The sequence below is a fragment of the Felis catus genome, chromosome B2 (genome assembly GCF_018350175.1).
Source record: "Felis catus isolate Fca126 chromosome B2, F.catus_Fca126_mat1.0, whole genome shotgun sequence".
NCBI lineage: Eukaryota > Metazoa > Chordata > Mammalia > Carnivora > Felidae > Felis > Felis catus.
In genome coordinates, this window is record NC_058372.1 from 55701969 (window position 1) to 55723661 (window position 21693).

Sequence of the window (21693 nt, forward strand, 5' to 3'; positions counted from 1 at the left end):
GACTCAAAGCCTACATATTGTATCACTTCTACTTAAATGACATTCTAGAAAAGTCAAAAGTGTAAATGGCAAAAAACTGATTGTGGTTTCCAGGGCCTAGGAAAAGTTGGCTGTACAGAGCCATAAAAAAACATTTGGGGCTGACTAAATTGCCCTATAACTTAAGTTTGATGTTGGTCACTTGATAGTTTGCATTTGCCAAACTCATACAAACTCTGTACCCTAAATGGGCAAAGTTTAATGTATGTAAATACTACCTCAAAAAAATGACTTTAAAGAAGTAAAAATCCATTGATATTTCAAATTTAATCAATCTAAAGAGATATAGTCAATAATGATTTAGAGATCCATCAAAATAGGAAAGAAATTATTCATTCCATAAGATGTTTTACAAATTTTCCCTTTTCAGAGCACTAAAAGCATTCCTGTATCTTTTGTTTTACAAATAAAAATTACAGGGTGACTGGTGGCTCAGCTGGTTAAACATCTGACTCTTGATTTCAAAGTTCATGTAAGCTCAGTTCATGATCTTACAGTTCTTGAGATCAAGCCCCACATCTGGCTCTGCTCTAATTGCACAGAGCTTGCCTGGGATTCTCTCTCTCCCTCTCTCTCTGCCCCTCCCCTGCTGGCATGCATGCTCTTTCTCTTTCAAATAAATACATAAATATTTTTTAAAAATTACATTTAGGAGGAAAAAGCTCCATTGAGCAAGTGCTTTGTGTTTCATTGTTGTGTTAATTATGAATTTACTAAAATAATTTCTAAAACAGTATTTTGTTACATAAAACTTATTTAATGAGTTTTACTGGTTATGATAATCACCTAGTCTAAAAATAACACACTACTATTATTTTTAAAAATTTTTTGAGAGACAGAGAGGACGCACGCATGCAAATGAGTTGGGGAGGGGGAGACAGAGGGAGAGGGAGAATCCCTAGCAGGCTCGATCTCAGAAACCCTGAGATCATATCTGGAGCTTAAATCAAGAGTCCGTCGCTGAACTGACTGAGCCACCAAGTCTTCCCAACACACTACCATTATTAACAATTGCTAGATTATTTTCTTTTACCTCAGTCTAGTAAGCAATTTAGTAATTTAGAGAGACAATGGAGAAAAACCACTGCTAGAAACTCTCACATAATATAACTGGTACTCTGATACAAGAAACAAAATAGCAGGATTAGAAATAATCCTGACAAGGATGCTTTAGACAGCAAATGCCTTACCTTTGCGTTTGGGTGGCATAGCTGTTATCATAAGTCTCATAGGTCTGGTCATCATATTCACCCCCGTAGCCATCATCATACCCCTGAGGCAGAAAATGGTAGAGAGACCTATTAGCAATCAACTTGATTAACTTTGGTCTGTTTTTGCTTAATGAGATTTTATATAATGTGACCTTAATTTAGTTTTTATGTTTGCTTAGTTACTCTGCATCAGATTTTACTAGATGAACAATTTTTTCATAACCTTGAATAATATTTCATGAATCAGAATATGTTTAATAATTAAACTCAGCACATCATTGAAGTAGCAATACCTGCTCTAGGATTTATCCAGAATTTTGATCAGTAGTACTGAAGAAAATGAATGAAAAATAATTTTTTTTTGAAAATATTATAGGTAGATAGTGTGCTAACATAATGGTTTTATTTTTTACAGCCCCACTGGGAGTTTTTTTTTTCTTACCCTATAAAAACGGGATCCTTAAATTGTGATCAACTTGCAGCGAGAAAATGATAGTCATCATTGCAAAACAAACAAAAAGAATAAAGGGAGGGGGAAGAAAAAGGAAAGAAGATGGAAAAGGAAGGGAAGAAGGGAAGATGAGAAGGAAGAGAAGGAAGAAAGAAAGGGATGGAAGGAGAGAGGGAGGATAGAGGGAAGGAAGGAAGGGAAGAGGGAAAAAAAGACCATTTATTTTGCTGTGCATTCTATACTTTTTAAGTCTCATAAACAAAATGATGTTGGTGGTGAGTCTTATTATCTAACTAAAATGGTATCAAAGCTAAGGCAGACTTGTCATTGCAGAATGTGAAAGCAAGCTAGCAGTTATCCGATCACTTAGTGAGAGATTTAATTTTATTTCCCTTTGTAGTCACTGACTTTATTCGAAACCCTAGCCATCCACCTGGACTATTCCCTACTTCTGAAAAAACCTCTGGGTTTTCTGCTTCTGGACCTTTGCTGGTGTGTCTCTTTCCCTGGAATGCATTTCCAACCCATCCCACAAGTTCATAACTTCATTTCAGTCTGGAGGATTATAAATCTCTCTATTGTGTTCAGAAACTTAAAAAATGTGTGGATATGAAAGTTTCTACTTCAATCTTGACTAAGATCATTGATCCCATTTAATCTGAAAACTAATAATTTTCATGAATTTAAGAAAGTTTTAAAAATATTATGACTTCTCCATCTGGTTTACCGTTTATATAATGCTATTATTTATAAATGGGGTTTTCGGAGTCTGACTTCAATTTCTTTTATTTTTCCACTTATGGTTTCCATCTCATCATATTTTTGCTCTGCAGTATGCAATAGTTTCTCCAGTTGATCTTTGAATATTCTAATTAGATTCCTTTTGAATTAAAAAATTAAATATTTGGAAGTTAATTTTAATGTATAAGATTATTTAAAAATAATACTAAAGGGTTTATGGCCAAAAAACAGCACTTCCTTGTCCCTCTCTAACCCCTGGTTCTCTTTAAGTTTTTTCATCTATTATTTCAGTATTAATTTTTGTGTTATTAAGTAATATGGTTAAATTAACATTCCTTGATTTATGAATTTTGATTATTTCCTATTGGCTAGCCCTTCAGGTTATAAAGGATTTAGTTCTGTTATAGACTCTTCCCCATATTTTCCCTACACATTAACATAGTTTTCATCATAACTTTTGTTAGTCAATATCTACATTATCATTAAATAACAATAAATATTATTCACTAAGATTCCAAATAGATTAACACACTTTTTTTATTCTCACATACTTTTTGTTTTTCCTAATGTTAATAATTCCTCATTCATTTTATTATTTTCTTGATTTTCTATATAATTCAAATTATTTGTTTTTAATTATCCCAACAGTTATATCAAACTAGCAATCATATTTTAAAATATTCAACAATACCAGATAATCTATCATTTTGTTTTGTGTTACCTGGAGAGTCTCTCTCACAAGGCCAACTTATTGCACTCTGGTCTGGACTGAGAGCAGAGTGGTTTTACTAAGGACCAACCCCCCACCCCACCACCACTGTTTGTCTATGAAATCTTTTACCAAATTCCATTTTCACTAGTTCTCTTTTCTTCCTGAAATATCTCTTTCAGTAACTTTTACTAAGTGGTATATTGGAAAGTGATACTTATTCTTTCTCTCTCTTTCTCTCTATCCATTCCGGATATCTGATATTTCATCCCTAAATACTTCAGCTTGGATCTCCTGAGTATAAGGATATTCTCCTACATAAATACAATGGTATTACTCCCACCAAAAACACTCCTAATAATCCCCAAATATCATTTACTGTGCAGTCCATAGTCAAAATTCTGCTATCGTCAAAAACATCTTTTACAGCTACCTTTTAAAAATCAGAATCCAATCAAGATTTGTGAATTGCATTTGGTTATTATGTCTGCTTAGTATTTTTAGAACTAATGTAGTCCTCCAGGTTTTTTGTTAAGTTTTTTTTAAATTCCAGTTAGTTAACATACAGTGTAATATTAGTTTCAGGTGTACAATATAGTGAATCAATACTTCCATACAACACCCAGTGCTCATTACAGCAAGTACCCTCCTTAATCCTTGTCACCTAATTTACACATCTACCCCCCCACCCCCACCCCCAACCTCAGGGGTGAATTAACAGTCTGTTTGTTTCTTGGTTTGCCTACCTCTCTTTGTTTTCTCCCTGGTTTGCCTCCCTCTCTTCCCCCCGCCCCCCCCCTTTGCTGGTTTGTTTTGTTTCTTAAATTCAACATATGAGTGAAATCATAGTATTTGTCTTTCTCTGACTTATTTCACTTAGCATAATACTCTGTAGCTCCATCCATGTCATTGCAAATGGCAGGATTTCATTCTTTTTTATGGCTGAGTAATATCCCCTCCCTCTCTATATAGATTATATATATATATATATATATATATACACACACACACACACACCATTATATATATATATATCTGTTATTTATCCATTCATCAGTTGATGGAACTTAGGCTGATTCCATAATGGTACATAATGGCTGTACATAATGGTGTTATAAATATCAGGCTGAATGTATCCCTTTTAATTAGTATTTTTGTATCCTTTGATAAATACCTAGTAGTGTGATTGCTGGATCATAGGGTTGTTTTCTATTCTTAACTTTTTGAGGAACCTCTGTACTGTTCTCCAGAGTGGTTGTACCAGTTTGCATTCCCACCAACAGTGTAAGAGAGTTCTCCTTTCCTGCATCCTTGTCAACACCTGTTGTTTCCTGTGTTGTTTATTTTAGCCATTCTGACAGGTGTGAGGTGATATTCATGGTGATTTTGATTTGTACTTCCTGACAATGAGTGATGTTCAGCATCTTTTCATGTGTCTGTTAGCTGTCTGGAGGTCTTCCTTGGAAAAATGTCTATTCATGTCTTCTGCCCATTTCTGCCTATGTATTTTATGGGGGTTAAGTTTGAGAAGTTCTTTATAGAGTTTGGATACTAACCCTTTATCTGATAGGTCATTTGCAAATACCTTCTCCCATTCTGTAGGTTGCCTTTTAGTTTTGTTGATTGTTTCCTTCACCGTGCAAGAAGCTTTTGATCTTGATGTAAACCCAATAGGTTATTTTTGCTTTTTTCCCTATGCTTTAGGAGACATATCTAAAAAAGAAGTTGCTATGGCCAGTGTCAAAGAGGTTACTGCCTGTGCTCTCCTCTAGGTTTTTAACTAGACTTCCTAATGTCTCACATTTAGATCTTTAATCCATTTTGAAGTTATTTTTGTGTATGATATAAGGAAGTGGTGCTGCCTTCCAGTTTTCACACCATTTGTTGAAGAGACTGTCTTTTTCCTGTGGGATAGTCTTTTCTGCTTGGTTGCAGATTAATTGGTCATATGGTTGTGAGTTCATTTCTGGGTTTTCTGTTCTGTCCTACTTTATCAATATGTGTGTTTTTATGCCAGTACCATACTGTTTTGATCACTACAGAAGTCCAGAATTGTGATGCCTCCAGCTTTGCTCTTCTATGTCAAGATTGCTTTGGGTATTCGGCGTCTTTTGTGGTTTCATACAAATTTTAGGATTGTTTCTTCTAGCACTGTGAAAGATGCTGTAAAGTTGCAGGATACCAAATCGACATACAGAAATCAGTTGCACTTCTGTGCACCGATGATGAAGTAGCAGAAAGAGAAATTAAGGAATCAGTTCCATTTACAATTGCACAAAAAACCAATACTATACTTAGGAACAAATCTAACCAAGGAGGTGAAAGACTTGTATTCTGAAAACTATAAAACACTGATGAAATAAATTGAACATGACACAAAGAAACGGCAAGTCATTCCATGTTCGTGTGTTGGAAGACCAAATATTGTTCAAATGTCTATACTACCCAAAGCAATCTACACATTTAATGCAATCCCTATCAAACTCCTCCAGACTTTTATTGGTTTCCATTATACTGCCTTTTTGAGTTGTCTAGACCAATTATTTGTAGACTGTCTCACATTCTGAACTTGTTTGATTATTCTCATAATTACATTTTGCTTCAATATTTTGGAAAGGATACTACATATGTGATATTGTTGGAATATTGGACATTTATCTGGTTTAGATTTTTAAATTCTAATCCCACACTGGATCAGGTAACTGAGTGTAGAAGTTTAGACTGAAAAATGATTTTCAATCAGAATTTTTGAGAGCTTTGATTCAGTGTTTTCATCACTACATATTGGTGCTGAGAATTCCTGCTACTTGTATGTGACCTAGTTTTATTTTATTTCTTTTCACTTTTTTTCTTTCCTTTATGGATGCTTTTACAAAGTTTACCTCTAGCATTCTGAAATTTTATAATGCTGTGCCTGTATGTGTGTATCTCTTTTCATTCAGTATGCTGGGTACTCAATGAGCTCTTTCAATTCTGGGAGCTTATATTCTCCAGTTCTGGCAAATACCATTGTACTTTTGTTCTCTCTTTCTAGTAGTCTTACTAGTGAGCTATTGGATCTTCTGCATTGGTGCTTTAATTTTACCTTTGTGTCTTATGTAATATCTCTTATTCTTTTTTTTTTTTTTTACTTAATAGGAGAATTCTATAAATTAATCTTCCAACCATCCTATAAAATATATAGTTTTATTTACACAGCCATACCCTACCAACACACATGCATATATACACACACATTAGCAACCATTAGAGTGTGGACATGAGGTTCCTGTGTTCTCAGGTGACGTTTAGCCATCCTTATTCTCAATTCAAGGATTCATCTCCCCTTGGGTGGAACAACAGTTAACATCATGGCTGGGATTTCCCATAGCTGCAACAGACAAGTGAGCTTTCTGTCTTGGGGATCATGAGGTCAGTAACTAGGGGATTAATTGAATTTGCCACAGGTGTTTCAGGGACTGCACCATCTTTTAAAGCATCCATGCTATTGTTCTCCATCAAGATTATAAAAATATGGCTTCATTCACCCTCCTTTGTTACTCAGGACTCACGAGCTCTGACTTCCATGAGCAACAAGCAAACAAGCGAGTTTTGTTTTGTTTAGTTCCATTTTGTTGTTGTGTTTGTGTCCCAAACTAGAAGAGCCAAGGAGGGGGAAAGTACATGTCTTCAGAGTTTCTAACCCCTAAACTTCTTCTGCTTTTCTTGTTTCTATCTGTTGAAATGCTACTGATGTCTAAAAGTTATTATATGATCTTTAGGGAAATTTTCCTGCTTCTTTCAAGCTTATGGTAATGCTCTATTCTCTGATTTCTATTTTTTATGTTTATTTATTTATTTTGAGAGAGAGAGAGACAGAGAGCATGGGCAGAGAAGGGACAGAGAGAGACAGAGAATCCAAAGCAGACTTCAGGCTCTGAACTGTCAACACAGAGCCAACACGGGGCCTGAACCCACAAACCGTGAGATCTTGACCTAAGCTGAAGTTGGACGCATAACCGAGCCACCCAGAGGCCTGTATTCTCTGAATTCTAATAGCCTGTTGTTTTTATCTCATCAGTACTTAGGATATATTATATGTACAGTACTAAATATATACTGTATATTTATTTTTACAATTTTATTTTTTTTAGAATTGAAGCTCCTGAAAAGCATGGATTCTATCATAATTACTTTTTTAGATACCTTATGGTGCTTAGCATAGTTTATTCCATAGAGTATTTGCTCAATAAATATGTATTGAACTGTTAAATTAGCACAAAGGAGAGTATTCTCATCTATCACCACTAAAGGAGAAATATTTCAAATGATGATTACATAGTAGTATTATCTCTGTTTATGAAGAATAGCTTTACCATTTAGTTTGTGGAAGACTAATACATTTTCCCTCCTCACTTACACTTTTCTTTATTTTTTTAAGTCTTACACAGAAAATCCATAGAATATATAGAGATCTTTCCTGGCAACCCACAATTTCATAAAATATATGGTACAGTAGTCCCCAAATAATTCTCCTTACTGTAAAAGAGAAAGTAAATGTGGATACTTGTATATAATCTATTTTTGTTTTCTAACACTTGATATAAGTATTTATGTAATTTTCTTAGGACAAGTAAAATTATGGATCATGCTGGTAATGTTCCGAGATAAATCAGGAAAATAGACATGCACCCTAAAAAGTCAGTTGGTATCCGCAAGAGATTCAAATTAAATATGAATATTCAACTAAGAAATCCAAAAACATTTTTCCCATTTTTGCCCTACTGTTTCTGCTGTTTCCTTTGAAGAAATTGCTATCTTATGTCTCAGCCTATTCACACATTTCTACTAAAAAATTAAGACTCTTTCAGATGCTACTTAAGTTATCAGGGTGTCAGAGTAGCATTTCCTACATTTCCTACTGGTGTCCCGGTAAAAGCAAAAACACTTCCTGAAATTAAAAGTTTTAACTTTGGGGGCACCTGGGTAGCTCAGTCAACTGACTGAGCATGACTTCATCTCATGTCATGATCTCACAGTTGGTTCATGAATTTGAGCCCCACATCAGGCTCTGTGCTGACAGATCAGAGCCTGGAACCTGCTTTGGATTCTGTGTCTCCTCCTCTCTCTTCCCTCCCCTGCTCATGCTCATGCTCTGTCTCTCTCAAAAAATAAATGAACATTAAAAAAGGTTTTAACTTTATTTTCTTCTAGCTGACAACAGATGATTTGGCATCTCTCACAAAAAACCAAAATGCCCAAAGAAAAAAGATTCATTTTTTTCTGGAACATGGTCATGAAGAATATCTCTTCTATCTTGAATTCCTTCATATTTGTGAAATTATAAGTTGTTTAGTTTTCTGTTCTTTGAACCAAATAAAAGCAGATCCTTAGAAAATGCAGTCTTGACTGTTTTCCAGATCCTCACCATGTCCTCTACTATTTGCTTATGTTACAATGTGAAGTGTAGCCTGACAGGAAGGCCTGAGCGCTATGAGGAGATGATGATTTCTTCATAGTTTCTTATGAATTATAGGTCTCATTATACATACACTCTATGAGTACTGGCTAAAGCAGCATACAGGACAGATGTGTATTACTATAAATACATAGATGTACAAAGCCAGCCCTTTTCAGATCTGCTTTGAAAAATACACTTCTCTGCCTTATTATGTTACTAATTTTTCAATTTGATTTGAACACTCCATCTTGAACTATGATTTCTGCACCAATTTTGGGTTTTCAAATCTAAATAGTATTAGCTCTCTATATAAGCTTAAAATAATAGTAATTCACCAGACTTTGTATCAGCTACTGAATTTATTATCCAGGCAATAAAGATAGAAAAACAAGACCTAATTCCTGTCTTTGAGAGGTTCTCAGCCTGTGGTGTTCTGATAAATGATTAACAAATGGCTCTTCAAAAAATTGCATGTATGTGTTTATGTGTGTGGTGTGTGTGTGTATGTACATAATTTCACTGTAAATTTTACTGACATAACCACACATTTTACAAATAAAAATCAAATTTATAAATATAATGTAAATTACATTTATACTCTCAGATTATATATTTTATATTAAAGTTTATAGCACAGAACTTATAGATAAAATATATAAGTTTTATACACATACAACTTCAGTGTGACATGCTATCTCTTGTAAAATAAGTTTTATAATTCTGCTATTGCAGTGATACTACAATAATCACAACAGAGATAAAACGTGATTACTTCTTTTTTCAAGATACTCTATGAACATTAATTAGCATAAATACAAAGAAAATACACCTGGGAACATCCTAATAAAACTGATGAAAATTGAAATTTTAAAAGCACCAGGAAAAACTGGTACATTATCCCTGGAGTGCAACAAATAGAGACAAAGCAGAATTTTTCAACAGAAATGATGGAAGGGAAAAGACATTGGAATGGTGTCTCCTACATATTACTGTCTTATTCGGCAAGTAAGACTCCTCTATATCCATGAACATTATAATTCTGACATAAATGTCATTTGAAATTTTCATTAATGTTGGCAAGTAAAATGAAAGGAAAACCTCAACTATGTATGTCAGAACTTTACTCATTTGTCAGTTATGTGAGCAGCTCTGTTCTAAATTGGACCATGGTTTTCATATACTTAGAAGAACATTTCCTCAAGTTTGTGTTTTGGTCACAATGTAAAGACTATAGGCATAACAAATTTTAGTTTATTTTTTTAAGTTTTTTTTTTTTTTTGAGAGAGAGATTGTGTGAACACACACATACACACGTGTACACACATGCTGAAGAGGGGCAGAGAAAGAGGGAGAGAGAATCCCAACCAGGCTCTGTGCTGTTAGCACTGAGTCTGACTTGTGGCTTGAACTCAAGAACTGTGAGACCATGACCTGAATTGAAATCAAGAGTCCAATTTGTCAATAAATTTCATATATTGAAAAAAAAAAAAAAGAAAAGAAATCAAGAGTCAGAAGCTTAACCCAACTGAGCCACCCAGGCATCCACCATAACACAATTTTAAGTTAAATCTGTATTATTCATTTTTTTCTATAGTTTCTTAAATCCAAATAATCAACATAATAAAAGATCAAGTTCTGGCTTTTAGGATTTACTGGTACTATGGTATAAATACTTATACTATGGGTGATGTCAAGCTATTAGCATGAAAAACAACAAATTTGGGAAGAGATAAACAGTAATACACTATTATATATTATTTCCACCATACAAAAACAACAGACATAAATAATCTAGAGCATAGGTTGTAACAAAGTAATCACATATTGATGAAAATATTAACTATCTCTGTCTTTAATAATTTTTTTAATGTTTCTTTATTTTTTGAGACAAACAGAGAGAGCATGAGCAGAGGAGGGGCAGAGAGAGAGGGAGACACAGAATCTGAATCAGGCTCCAGGCTCCAAGCTTTCAGCACAGAGCCCAATGCAGGGCTGGAACCCACGAACTGTGAGATCATGACCTGAGCTGAAGTTGTACGCTTAACCAACTGAGCCACCCAGGCACCCCTAATTTAATTTTTAATAATAGCTCTGTTTAACAACCAATTCACAAAGTCCCTAAAAATTTTACACAGGGTCTTGTGAGCTAGCACAAGTCAGTTGTAGCATGCCACTGCTCTTGGCCTACTGTAGGAGACCAACAAATGTATAAAAAAAATTGAAATTCTTGAAATGGAAAAGTGTTTAATAGAGTATGTAATGAGTGCTATGGAACTACAATGGAAGGAATGAAAGAATTTCTCAGGAAAAGTATTTGAGATGGTTATTTGTGGATAAATAAATTATTTCTAGGTGGACCAGCAAGTAGTATGAGAGCATTCCAGTTTCCAAGAACATCAGGTGTGAATGCATGACACCATAAAAGAAAGTACTGTGTTTGGTGAACTGCTAGTAGTTGGATCTAACTAAAGCAGAAAATATCTATGAAATGGTAGGCAAGTCTGGTTAAAGAAATAGAAGGAGTAAAGTTTGAAATTCTTCCTATGATACGGTAAGGAGTTTATTTGTATCCTGTAGAGAAGGAAGCCATGGAAAGGTTTCAAGCAGTGGAATGACAAAATATACATCTGCATTTTGTAACTTACTTTTTTGACTCTTAAAAATGCCAAGTCTTTTGGGACTAGGCTCCATTTTCCCCCTCTATTTTCTTGAATATGTTAATCATAGTTACTGAAAATCCCCTGGAAGACAACTCCAACATTTGAATCATCAGTGCCTTTATTTTTTCCTCTTGGTTTGTATTGAATTGATACTGTTTTTAACAAGGTCTTGTAATCTTTCAGTGAACTCTCCTCAATACTGTGTACGGAAACTTGAGAAAGCTTTGGCTGACAGTATTTCCTTCCAAAGGTGATTAAATGTTCCTCTGCAGTTAGAAAAGCTGCAGATGACCTTGATGTCATGAGAGTTGGTTTCAGGTAGGTGGACCTAGGGGGTTGAGGCTTAGGTAGTCTGGACTACAAATAGAGCTCTGGAAGTCATCAACAGATAGATGACCATTGAAATAACAACCACCAGAGTATCTACTGAGATGAAAAGCTTAGGCTACTTCATGTTCTACATGAACAGGGTGTTACAAGCCCCACTCCTCTCTTTAATTGGTCTTCATCTCACTAGGAAATGAAGGCAAAACACCCAGTATAATAAATATAATCATGTTTTCTACAAGAAGAACCCACACTAAGAAGAAGATCAGTCTTGATTTAATAGAAAGATGTTATTTATTGAAAATCCTGTTGTAAAAGATGCCCACGCCGATGTGTTTTCTTAACATTGACCTGTACCTATGAGAATCTCTGGCTGTCCCTGTGTGCACATTACTGCCCCCACAGACACCAAACCAAAACATTTTGACAATAAGGGAAACATAAATAGATTATATATTGAATTTCCTCTATATAGGGAGATTTTTCTAATCAGCACTCATTTATGGAATTTCTGAAGATTTCTTATAACTCAAAAAGGGACTCATCATTCAAAAATAGTTGAGACCATCTCAGAGCATAGTTTAGGCATGCATAAATTTGTTTCCAAAATATTAAATTCTGTTACTGACAGTGTGGTTAATGATTATTGTAATGAATTTACTTATCTGGAAAGTTAAGTTGGATCATATGAAATTGCCATGTTTGTAGGTCAAAAATGTCAATATTGGCAATTTTCTATAGTTCAACCTAAATACTAATATAGAAACTATAAAAACGAACATTTTTTATCAAATAAAGAGAAGCAAAAATGTCTTATGATGCTAGTAAATTATTGTGACTTCCAGAAGAAAATCATTTGGAAATTTAAATGATATGAAATGTCATCTTCACTCTGTTATATACCCCCACTTTCTTTGAAGACTTTTAAATTTAACAAGCATTAGTGACAGATTTAGCATTTGCTATTATTCTCATTTCAGATTTTATTTTCTGTAAAAGGTCAGTGGATATTAAAAGAAAATAAAAGGAAATAACATTGAATTTTCTAGTACAATTGAGAGAAAAAGAGAATAAAGACAAGCATGCAATCAAGAACCAATAAATATGTTAGAATTAAGTAATTTAATTATTAGGGTCAAGATCATAATTTTGTCACCAAACACTAAAATACTAGGCACAGAAGCAATTTGCAAACGCTGCCCTTTAATGTTATTAAATATAATTAACAGGTCAGATAGGAAGTTGACATTTAACTTTCTTTATGAAGTGTGGTTAATTCTTATAAACATATGTTCCTTCTTTAACTTAGTGAGTTAAATCATAAAATGCATAGAATGTCCACTTCATATATGATATTTTGTTACTATAATAACACTTCTTTATAATTATACAAATTAAAAAAACATATCATGAAGTATTCTTAAAACAAAAACTAAACACAGAATCCCAATGTCTTAATAGGTAGTATTCCCACAGGATGTAATGATCAATGCTTATGACAAGTATCTCCTAAATTATGGATTATTTATAATTTCTCATGTTTCTTTTCTTAAAAGTTTTATTTTTATGTGAATATCTCCCTACTGCTTTTTTTTTTAAATCATGCATTCCCTGTTTGGTGCTGTATAGATGGATTTCTTACAATACAGAAAGGATTTTAATAGTATCTTCCATTTCTTTTTTCCCACTGAAAGAATGGCTGCCTATTAGAGATTGCTGGTTGGTTTGGAGCAGCATGGCTATGGATACCCCCCAACGTGTAGCTTTTGTTACTGATGCAGTAGGTCAGCTCACTCACTCACCGTGGGAAGTCATTATCTCTTCAAAACCATCCTACAGCATAAGGGTCCACATAATAGGTGAGGAGTCACCACACCTAACAGTCTAGTTCTGCAATGAGACAAAACCTTGAATTTTTGGAAAGTTTTCTATGGAAATCAGTGAATAAGTCCCTAATAAGAGCTACTCTATAATACCTTCATTTCCTATGTAGATTGTGGCTATTAATCAGTTTTCCATATATACGTACACTCAGTATGAAGGTTAGAAATTGCATGTATCTGAAATCTTTGGAAATTAAAAGCTCCCAAAGATCTATAAGACCATCTCTGACAGCTATATGCACATACATATTTACACTACAAAATTAATCTCTGGGGAGGCTAATTCTGATTTAGATAAGCCCAGTAAAATCAAATAACAAACTTCAGTAGGTACATCTGGAGGTTATGTACATTTCAAGATAAAATTGATAATATCACATTCACGTGAACAGCATTTGGATTTGTATACAACTAGCATGTATGAGAAGACCCTTAAGTACCAGTACATGAAGTGCTTATACACACAGAACTTCCTTAAAAACCTACATCAACCCTATAAAGTATGTTCTGTACCTTTACACATCCATTTTACAGATTAGGAAACAAGTAATTTCATGAGGTCACAGCCCATCAGCAAATGGCCCGGCTAGAATTCAAACCTAGTCTCTGACACTGTCTAGTGCTCAATGTCTATTTATTTTACTAAAAGCCTAATATCGTTAATGGAAAAATATAATTCTCATGACTATTTTAAAATCATTATGAGTATGAAAGTTTTAAATAATAATGAAAATATAGTTTGAGGTTTTAGCTGTTAAAAACATATGGGGAGGGGAGCCTGGCTGGCTCAGTCGGTAGACATGTGACTCTTGATCTCGGGGTTTTGAGTTCGAAGCCCACACTGGGTGTAGGGATTAATTAAAAATAAATTCTTTCAAAGAAAAAACACATGAGGAAATAATTTCAAAACATGCTGGGTTGATAATTTTTTATTATATATTTTAAAAACAGTGTTATATCTTTAAATGTCAATAACCCTGCAGGGTTTGAGATTCTGGTCTACTTTTAAGTTAATAAGCTAACCTATTACTGTTTCATGGATGCTGGCAGAAAACATGAGGCAACTAGGGACTTCATTACTCACAGTAGAGTAATAGCCAGAGCTTCATATTGGATTGTGCCTGTAATTCATGCGTCCCACCACCCAGGGGGGCAGTGCAGGTGGAGCCAAGCTGGATTCGTGACAGTCATTGGGCTGCATTACAGGGGCGGAGTAGCGAGTTGCAGGGATCTTAAACCAAGCAGAAGCAAACCTGCTCTTTGTCTGTGGGAGGTGTTACCTCATCCCTCAGTGTTTCTTGTTCAAAACAAAGCCCTGAAAAACAGCATGGATAATAGGGCCTTGTATTCTTGGCATGCCCAGGCAGAAAGTGCAAAGGCAGTCAGGGTCCACAGTAGATTGCTTTTCCCAAGAAGAGATAAGCAAAATGCATGAAATCTAGGAGTCCTTTAAAAGTAATGTTTGATATTGAGGAAAGATAGATGATTATATTGTTTCCTTGTTTATTGAATATCTAAAGGCTAGGTTAGCAGCTCATAGTGAGTGCCTTTAATTTTATCTCTTTGGAAAAATTGAAGGTGCTTTCTCCTTTTTTTTATTCTGCACTTCTTTTGCTTCCTAGACTTCTATAGTGTTTTAACCAAGGGGAATGGTTAAAACAACTGTTTTCTATTACTAGCAATAAACATTGTGAATTGTGACATACAATCTCCTAAAACATAGATACACATTTTTAGTAAGACTCCCTGCTTCTTCTGAATATTAACATTTTCTACCATCCTGGTTTCAAATTAGCTTCTCTTTATTGGAAAGAATGACTGAAAATTAATTTCCAAGATTTTACAAGTTTCAAAGCTATCTATCTATATTTTTGGTGATCAATACTATTAAATGTGGTTTAAGTTTCCAAGTAGGTGATTCTTATACATGAACAAATTTTTAAGTTTTCTGGTAAAAAAGTATATAATAAACCAAAGTACATCACAAGCTCTAGATTAATAAAAATAGTAATACCTGGTGTTTGGTGAGGACAGACAGAAGTAGTAGCTATTTAAAAAATTCTTCCATGGTTTAAGTTAGATATCCTGTAATATTTTAGTTATTTTCCATTAGTTATGCCATGAAAAGTTGTTAACTTTATGTTTTTTGAGAAGATTCATTTATTAGTAGGATTCTCCTACTTTATTTTATAAATGCCTTTTATTTTTATTTTACTTTAAATTATCATTTTATTTTAGATACAGAGTGTGTGTGTGAGCAGAGGAGAGGGGCAGAGGGAGAGAGAGAGGGAGTGAGACAATCTCAAGCAGGCTCCACACTGAGTGTGGAGCTTGATGTGGGGTTTGATCCCATGACCCTGGGATCAAGACCTGAGCCAAAATCAAGAATTGGATGCTCAACTGACTGAGCCACCCAGGTACCCCTTTTAACACTTTAGGAATCAGACAGCAGTATGTTCAATCTAGTTAATGAATAGAACAATGACTATCAAAATTGGAAGTTTAAAGTAATATACTAATGAGTGCTAGTTTGCTAATGGATTCATTTTAAATGTGCTAATTAATGCTTTATGTACTTTGCATCATAAGCATCAGTCCTACTTCAGAATACAATCCAAAGCAAATGCTTTAAATCAGTGTTACAAGTATCTAAGTCCTTCTAATTCACTCAACAGAAAAAAAAGATAAACACTGTCATGACTAAGAACAAGATCAAGTTTTAGAAAACAATTCATCTTTTTCATTCATTAAGTACCAAAAGGTTAAAGATGAATAGAAGGGCACTGTCATATCTTAATATATTTCTAATCATAGGAATTCAGTGAGCTGGCCACACAAGGGGAGTGGTTTTTATTTGTTTGTTTTTTGTTTTTTTAAAATTTCTTTTTTTAAAGGTCTTTTTACCTCCAACAATCCATAAAGGGCCTTGAGGTTGCTGCTGTTTTAGGCTATAAGAAACTAAAAAAGTCATTGTAAGGAATCTGATGCAAATGATTTGATTCAACCTGTTTATGGCAGGGAATAAATTAGAAAACAAAACAAAATAGAATCTTTAAAGTTAACACACCATATTGACTCCTGTCATACTTCTTGGCAATAAGATTTTGGTTGTGGAAACAGGGATTTTAATGGCTTGCAAAACAAGAGTATGATGGCATGATGTATCTGTTTAATATTTTTCAGTATTTCTTCCCCAAAACTATTTGAGCTATGATCTTTAGTAACATTTTTTTCAATTAAAAAACAATTTAAGAATCTATCATTTACATTCATAAATAAAGCAATTTTGATATTTTGTTTTATACAATAATCACTTTCTAATAAATTATTCATCAGGCAAATGCAAATCAAAATGAAATAATGATTTCATATAAGCCAGTTAAGTAATCTTCATTTTTTTTTTAATATTTTTTTTTTCAACGTTTATTTATTTTGGGGACAGAGAGAGACAGAGCATGAACGGGGGAGGGGCAGAGAGAGAGGGAGACACAGAATCGGAAACAGGCTCCAGGCTCTGAGCCGTCAGCCCAGAGCCCGACGCGGGGCTCGAACTCCCGGACCGCGAGATCGTGACCTGGCTGAAGTCGGACGCTTAACCGACTGCGCCACCCAGGCGCCCCGTAATCTTCATTTTTATGGTGACTTTTTTCAGTTATATGGTACTATGTGTAACAAAAATTCCTGCATTATCCAAAGGGGAAGGCATTTCTAATATTTACAGATTCCTAAGATTAGAAATATATCAAGATAGAACAATGCCCTTCTATTCATCCTTAACCTTATGATACTTTGAATGAAAAACATGAATTGTTTTCTAAAGCTTGATCTTGTTCTAAGTCATGAGAGCATTACCAATTTTATTTTTCTAGGATATTTTGTTTCAGCAGTGCTTATTTTCATGGAGAAGATGTAAACATTCAAATTAACTAAGTTAATAATAAAGTATATTGACACTGAGTAGGGAGGAGTCTCACTGCTGAAGTAGGTTTAGTCCTGATCTTTAATATTTTACTTTTTATTTAATGTTTATTTATTTTTGAGAGAGAGAGAACACAAACAAGGGAGAAGCAGAAAGAAAGGGAGACAGAAAATCCGAAGCAGGCTCCAGGCTCTAAACTGTCAGCACAGAGCCCAACACGGGGCTTGAGCTCACAAACTGTAAGATCATGACTTGAGCAGAAGTCAGATGCTTAATGGACTGAGCCACCCAGGTGTACCTTTAACATTCTACTTTTAAAATTTCTCTCACTTACTCTGGTCAGAGTTTACTTTTTTTTTTTTTTTCTTTTTTAAAGGGAATTCAGGTTCTTCTTGGGGCTTGTGATTCAGAAGTATCTTGGAAACCCTCAGCCTGAAAGACTGAGCAGGCAGGGGCCCTCTGTCTTCACTGTATCCAGACTGGATGTGTTTTAAGTTTTACATGAGATTTCTTTAAAAAAGTCAATCTAAAAAATTTTATAAACCATGGTATAGAGCATTCTGCTTTATTAAACATCTTTACATGTTCTACTATAACTCACAAATGTTAGCTATATGGGCTAAAATTATCAGTTTGTCATATAGAAACTCAATTTGGTATCAAAAGATCATTCAGATTGCTATATTATTTTATTAACTATTCATTTACTCTGTGGTGATTAATTTCTTTCCAAATTTAACATTGCATTGGCTTATGTTAAAATGCCTGTTATATTTCATACGGGGAGACTTTATATAAGTGCAGTGCTCTCCAGTATGTATTTCTGTGATACAAGTAGTAGCCTCCTAAGAATTGTGCTGTCCAATATGGCGGTCATAGTCAGATGTAGCTGTTGAGTACATAAATGTGGCTAGGGTGACTTAAGAACTGAATTTTTAGTTTTATTTAATTTTAATTTTAAAAATAAGTGGCCATATGTGGCTACTTGGTACCATATTGGACACTGCAGCACTGCTGAAAGATACATATGAAATACTCAGCTACCAAAACTTTTTTGATGTGTTTGCTTTTTCAGTTCAAACTTAAGGAAAGAGGGAGACAAGGCCAAAGGATTTAGATTTTATAAATGATTTCATTTTGATAGCAAAAATAATATATTTTTTGAATCTGCCATCCACTCTCTCTTCATCTTTTCTGTCTCACTGTATAACATCTCTTTGATTTTCTTGTGATTTTGAGTGATTTTGCTTTCTAGTGAATGAAACGGATTGGGAACTTGGAGGGCATTTTCAATAAAGTCAATAAACTGACTTTTTTTGAGTACCCAGAAATAAAATGAAGATACTACTAATGACATAATAATCTTTGATAGTTCTGAGAAAATTTCAATATGCAAACATCCAAACACAGCAAGGAGAAATGAGCTTAAGGGAAATGAAAAACGCTTTCTGATTCTGCACTTATCCTTCTTATAATCATTTTAAAAAATCAACAAAAGAGACAAATAGACCCATATGCCTGAATCTTTGATGCTTTCAAGACTGCTATTTTAAAGCAGAATCTTATGTTGTCAGTTCTATATTCTTTAATGTTTCCTTATAAACTAATAGAATGACCTCTGGGTTTTGTACTTAAGGAAGCTTTCAACATTCACAAAATTGAAAATGAAAGGTTATTTTTTTCTCAAAATGAACTTTTTTTTGAAGTTTCAAGTTTTTATTTAAATTTTAGTTAGTGAATATACAGTGTAATATTAGTGAAGTTATTTTAAGAATACATAAGATTACTGTGTGGAAAAGGGTAGAAGGCACCAGAAACATGTTATGTGTGATATTATCCATTTTTTTTTAAACAACAAGAACAGCAAAAGAACATTCTTGCCACAAGGAGATATAAACACAGGGAGAAGAAAATAGGAGTTGAGAAAAGCATCATAAGATTTGAAAGGTCAGTTTTGAAAAGTCTGTGCTATGCTTAAATCTGAGACCAGTGAATAAAGGCATACTTTTGTTCCAGTGACAAATGGTAACAGAAGAGAAAGCAGCAGGATGGTGGTAGAGAGGCTTGTGCCGGGGTTGGTAAATATAGAGAACACCAAAGGGAACAAGCCAGGCCAGTCTACAGGGTTCAGGCTCATTCTGTCTAGATTTCTGTTAAATCTCCTTAAGACTCTTCTATTAAAAAATAATAATAAAAATAAATAAATAAATAAACAAACAAGTAAGTAAATAAATAGATAAGACTCTTGTAGCCACATAGCACATACTGGGCATTTCTGAACTCCCAGTGTTCCTTTTTATATGTCCTGGACAGTTATGTGTGAGCAATGTTGGTTATAACCATTAGCCTCGCTAATCCACCTGTGGGGGGCGGGGCGGGGCTCTGCTCATGAGCTCCAGCCCATTTCTTTGGAAAGCAATCAAGTGTTCCCAGACAAATCCATCTTCTGATCCTATGCTCCTATACTATTTCCTTTCTAAACTTTTAACATTTCTTTCTTTCCCTCTCTCTTATTTTCCCTGTTTACTGCCTCCCTTCTCATTTATGACCAAAAGAAGAAAAGAATAAGAACCAGGAAGCAATTAATCATCCCAGGGATTAGTCAAGTTTGACAAATGTTATAGATCTTTCCAAGGATAAATTCCTATGTTTCTGATTTTATCTTGCATAGCCTTCCATATGAATGGTGTCATGATATGCCCGTAGTAAAACTATGGTAGCGATTGTAATGTTATTGCTATTATTACCATAACAAATAGAAATATACAAATATGGAATGTTATATTATAATATGTCATAGTATAGTAAAGAATTTTGAATGACATATTCTGGGACCTGGTAAACACTTCCCATAGCTTACTCCATTCATTCTTAGGAGGCTACTACTTGTATCATCCTCATTTTACAACTGAGGATATCCCTGTATGATTTCTTTTATGTTTATTTTTGAGAGAGACAGAGAGAGAGAGAGACAGAGAGAGAGACAGAGTGCGAGCAGGGGAGGGGCAGAGACAGAGGGAGATACGGAATCCGAAGCAGGATCCAGGCTCTGAGCTGTCAGCACAGAGCCTGATGTAGGGCTTGAACTCACAGACTACGAGACCACACTGGCTCAACTTGTTAAGTTCTTGAATAACCATGCATTTTCATTTATTCTTTTTTTCAAAATTTATACTCAATTTCCTAACCCCTATAACTACTAATAGTTTCTCTATACTGATTCCTACATAGGGTGTAATGTATGTGTATTTTTAATCATTTGAATTCCAGGGAACAGCCAGACAATTTGGCAATGGGGTCTATCTATGACAGAAACAGTAAGAATTGGGCATGAAATAAACTTCTCAAGGGGTCACACACAGCAGGATGTGTCCTACTGCAAGAATCCAAACTTTATAATGCGACACAGAGATGGGAAAGATGCTCAGAGAAAAGGGGGCAGAATGATCAGCTAAATGACACAAGGCTGAATTGTCCACGATGCTATCCATCACATTTTTGCTAAATAAACATAATACCTAAATGCTGAATAGTGCTGGATTTCACCTAGAAAAGGAGTAAGGGGCTATTAATTCAATTCTAGGGATTAACCAAATTGGCACACTCTGATGGAAGGGCCTGTTGTCAGAAAAAGCTTGGGGCATGTGTATTTAGTTTGCTAGAGTTGCCATAACAAAATACCACAGACTGGGTGGTTTAACAGAAATTAGTCTTCTCATTGTTCTGGAGGCTAGAAGTCCAAGATCAAGGCGTCAGAAGGTTTACTTTTTTTCTGGTCTTTTCCCTTGGCTTGCACATGCCTACCTTCTCATTGTGTCCTCAAATGGTCTTTCCTCTTGGTTTGCATTCCTGGTATCTGTGTCCTAATCTCCTTTCTTATAAGGACGCAAGGTATATTGGATTAGGGCCCACCCTAACAATCCCATTTTAACTGAATTACCTTGTCTCTTTATAATCACAATCTCCTTATAATCACAAGGCCCTGTCTCCTTGTAATCACAATCTAAGGCATCAGGTGTTAGGGCTTCAACATATGAATTTAAGATGGGTGAGATACAACACAGGCCCTAACAGAAAGTAAGGAACCAAAAATCACAGGCAAGAGTGGGAGGGCCCTCATACATCACAGGTCTGGTCTGGGGTTTAGGCCAAGTCTAGTCAGATTGCCCTGGGTCTGAAAGTCCCATTCAACATTTTGATAGTGCTAGAATAAGTTTAATAGGGTTATGTCACTCACTCAAGATCTCATAGATTAATAAATAGCAGACAAGACTTGACCTAGCTTTAGCTGATTCTAAATCCTAATCTTTTTC

At 34.7% G+C, this 21693-nt stretch overlaps 1 protein-coding gene across 16 annotated transcripts in view; it reads right to left on the bottom strand.

The window, feature by feature from the left end:
* Positions 1-21693, bottom strand: part of KHDRBS2 (KH RNA binding domain containing, signal transduction associated 2) — a 610124-nt gene that overhangs the window by 70418 nt on the left and 518013 nt on the right. For all 16 annotated transcript variants that reach the window (XM_045057696.1, XM_045057693.1, XM_045057697.1 and 13 more), the window contains exon 7: positions 1230-1312. In XM_045057696.1, coding sequence (XP_044913631.1) covers positions 1230-1312 — 83 coding nt within the window. The remainder of the gene's footprint in view (positions 1-1229; positions 1313-21693) is intronic.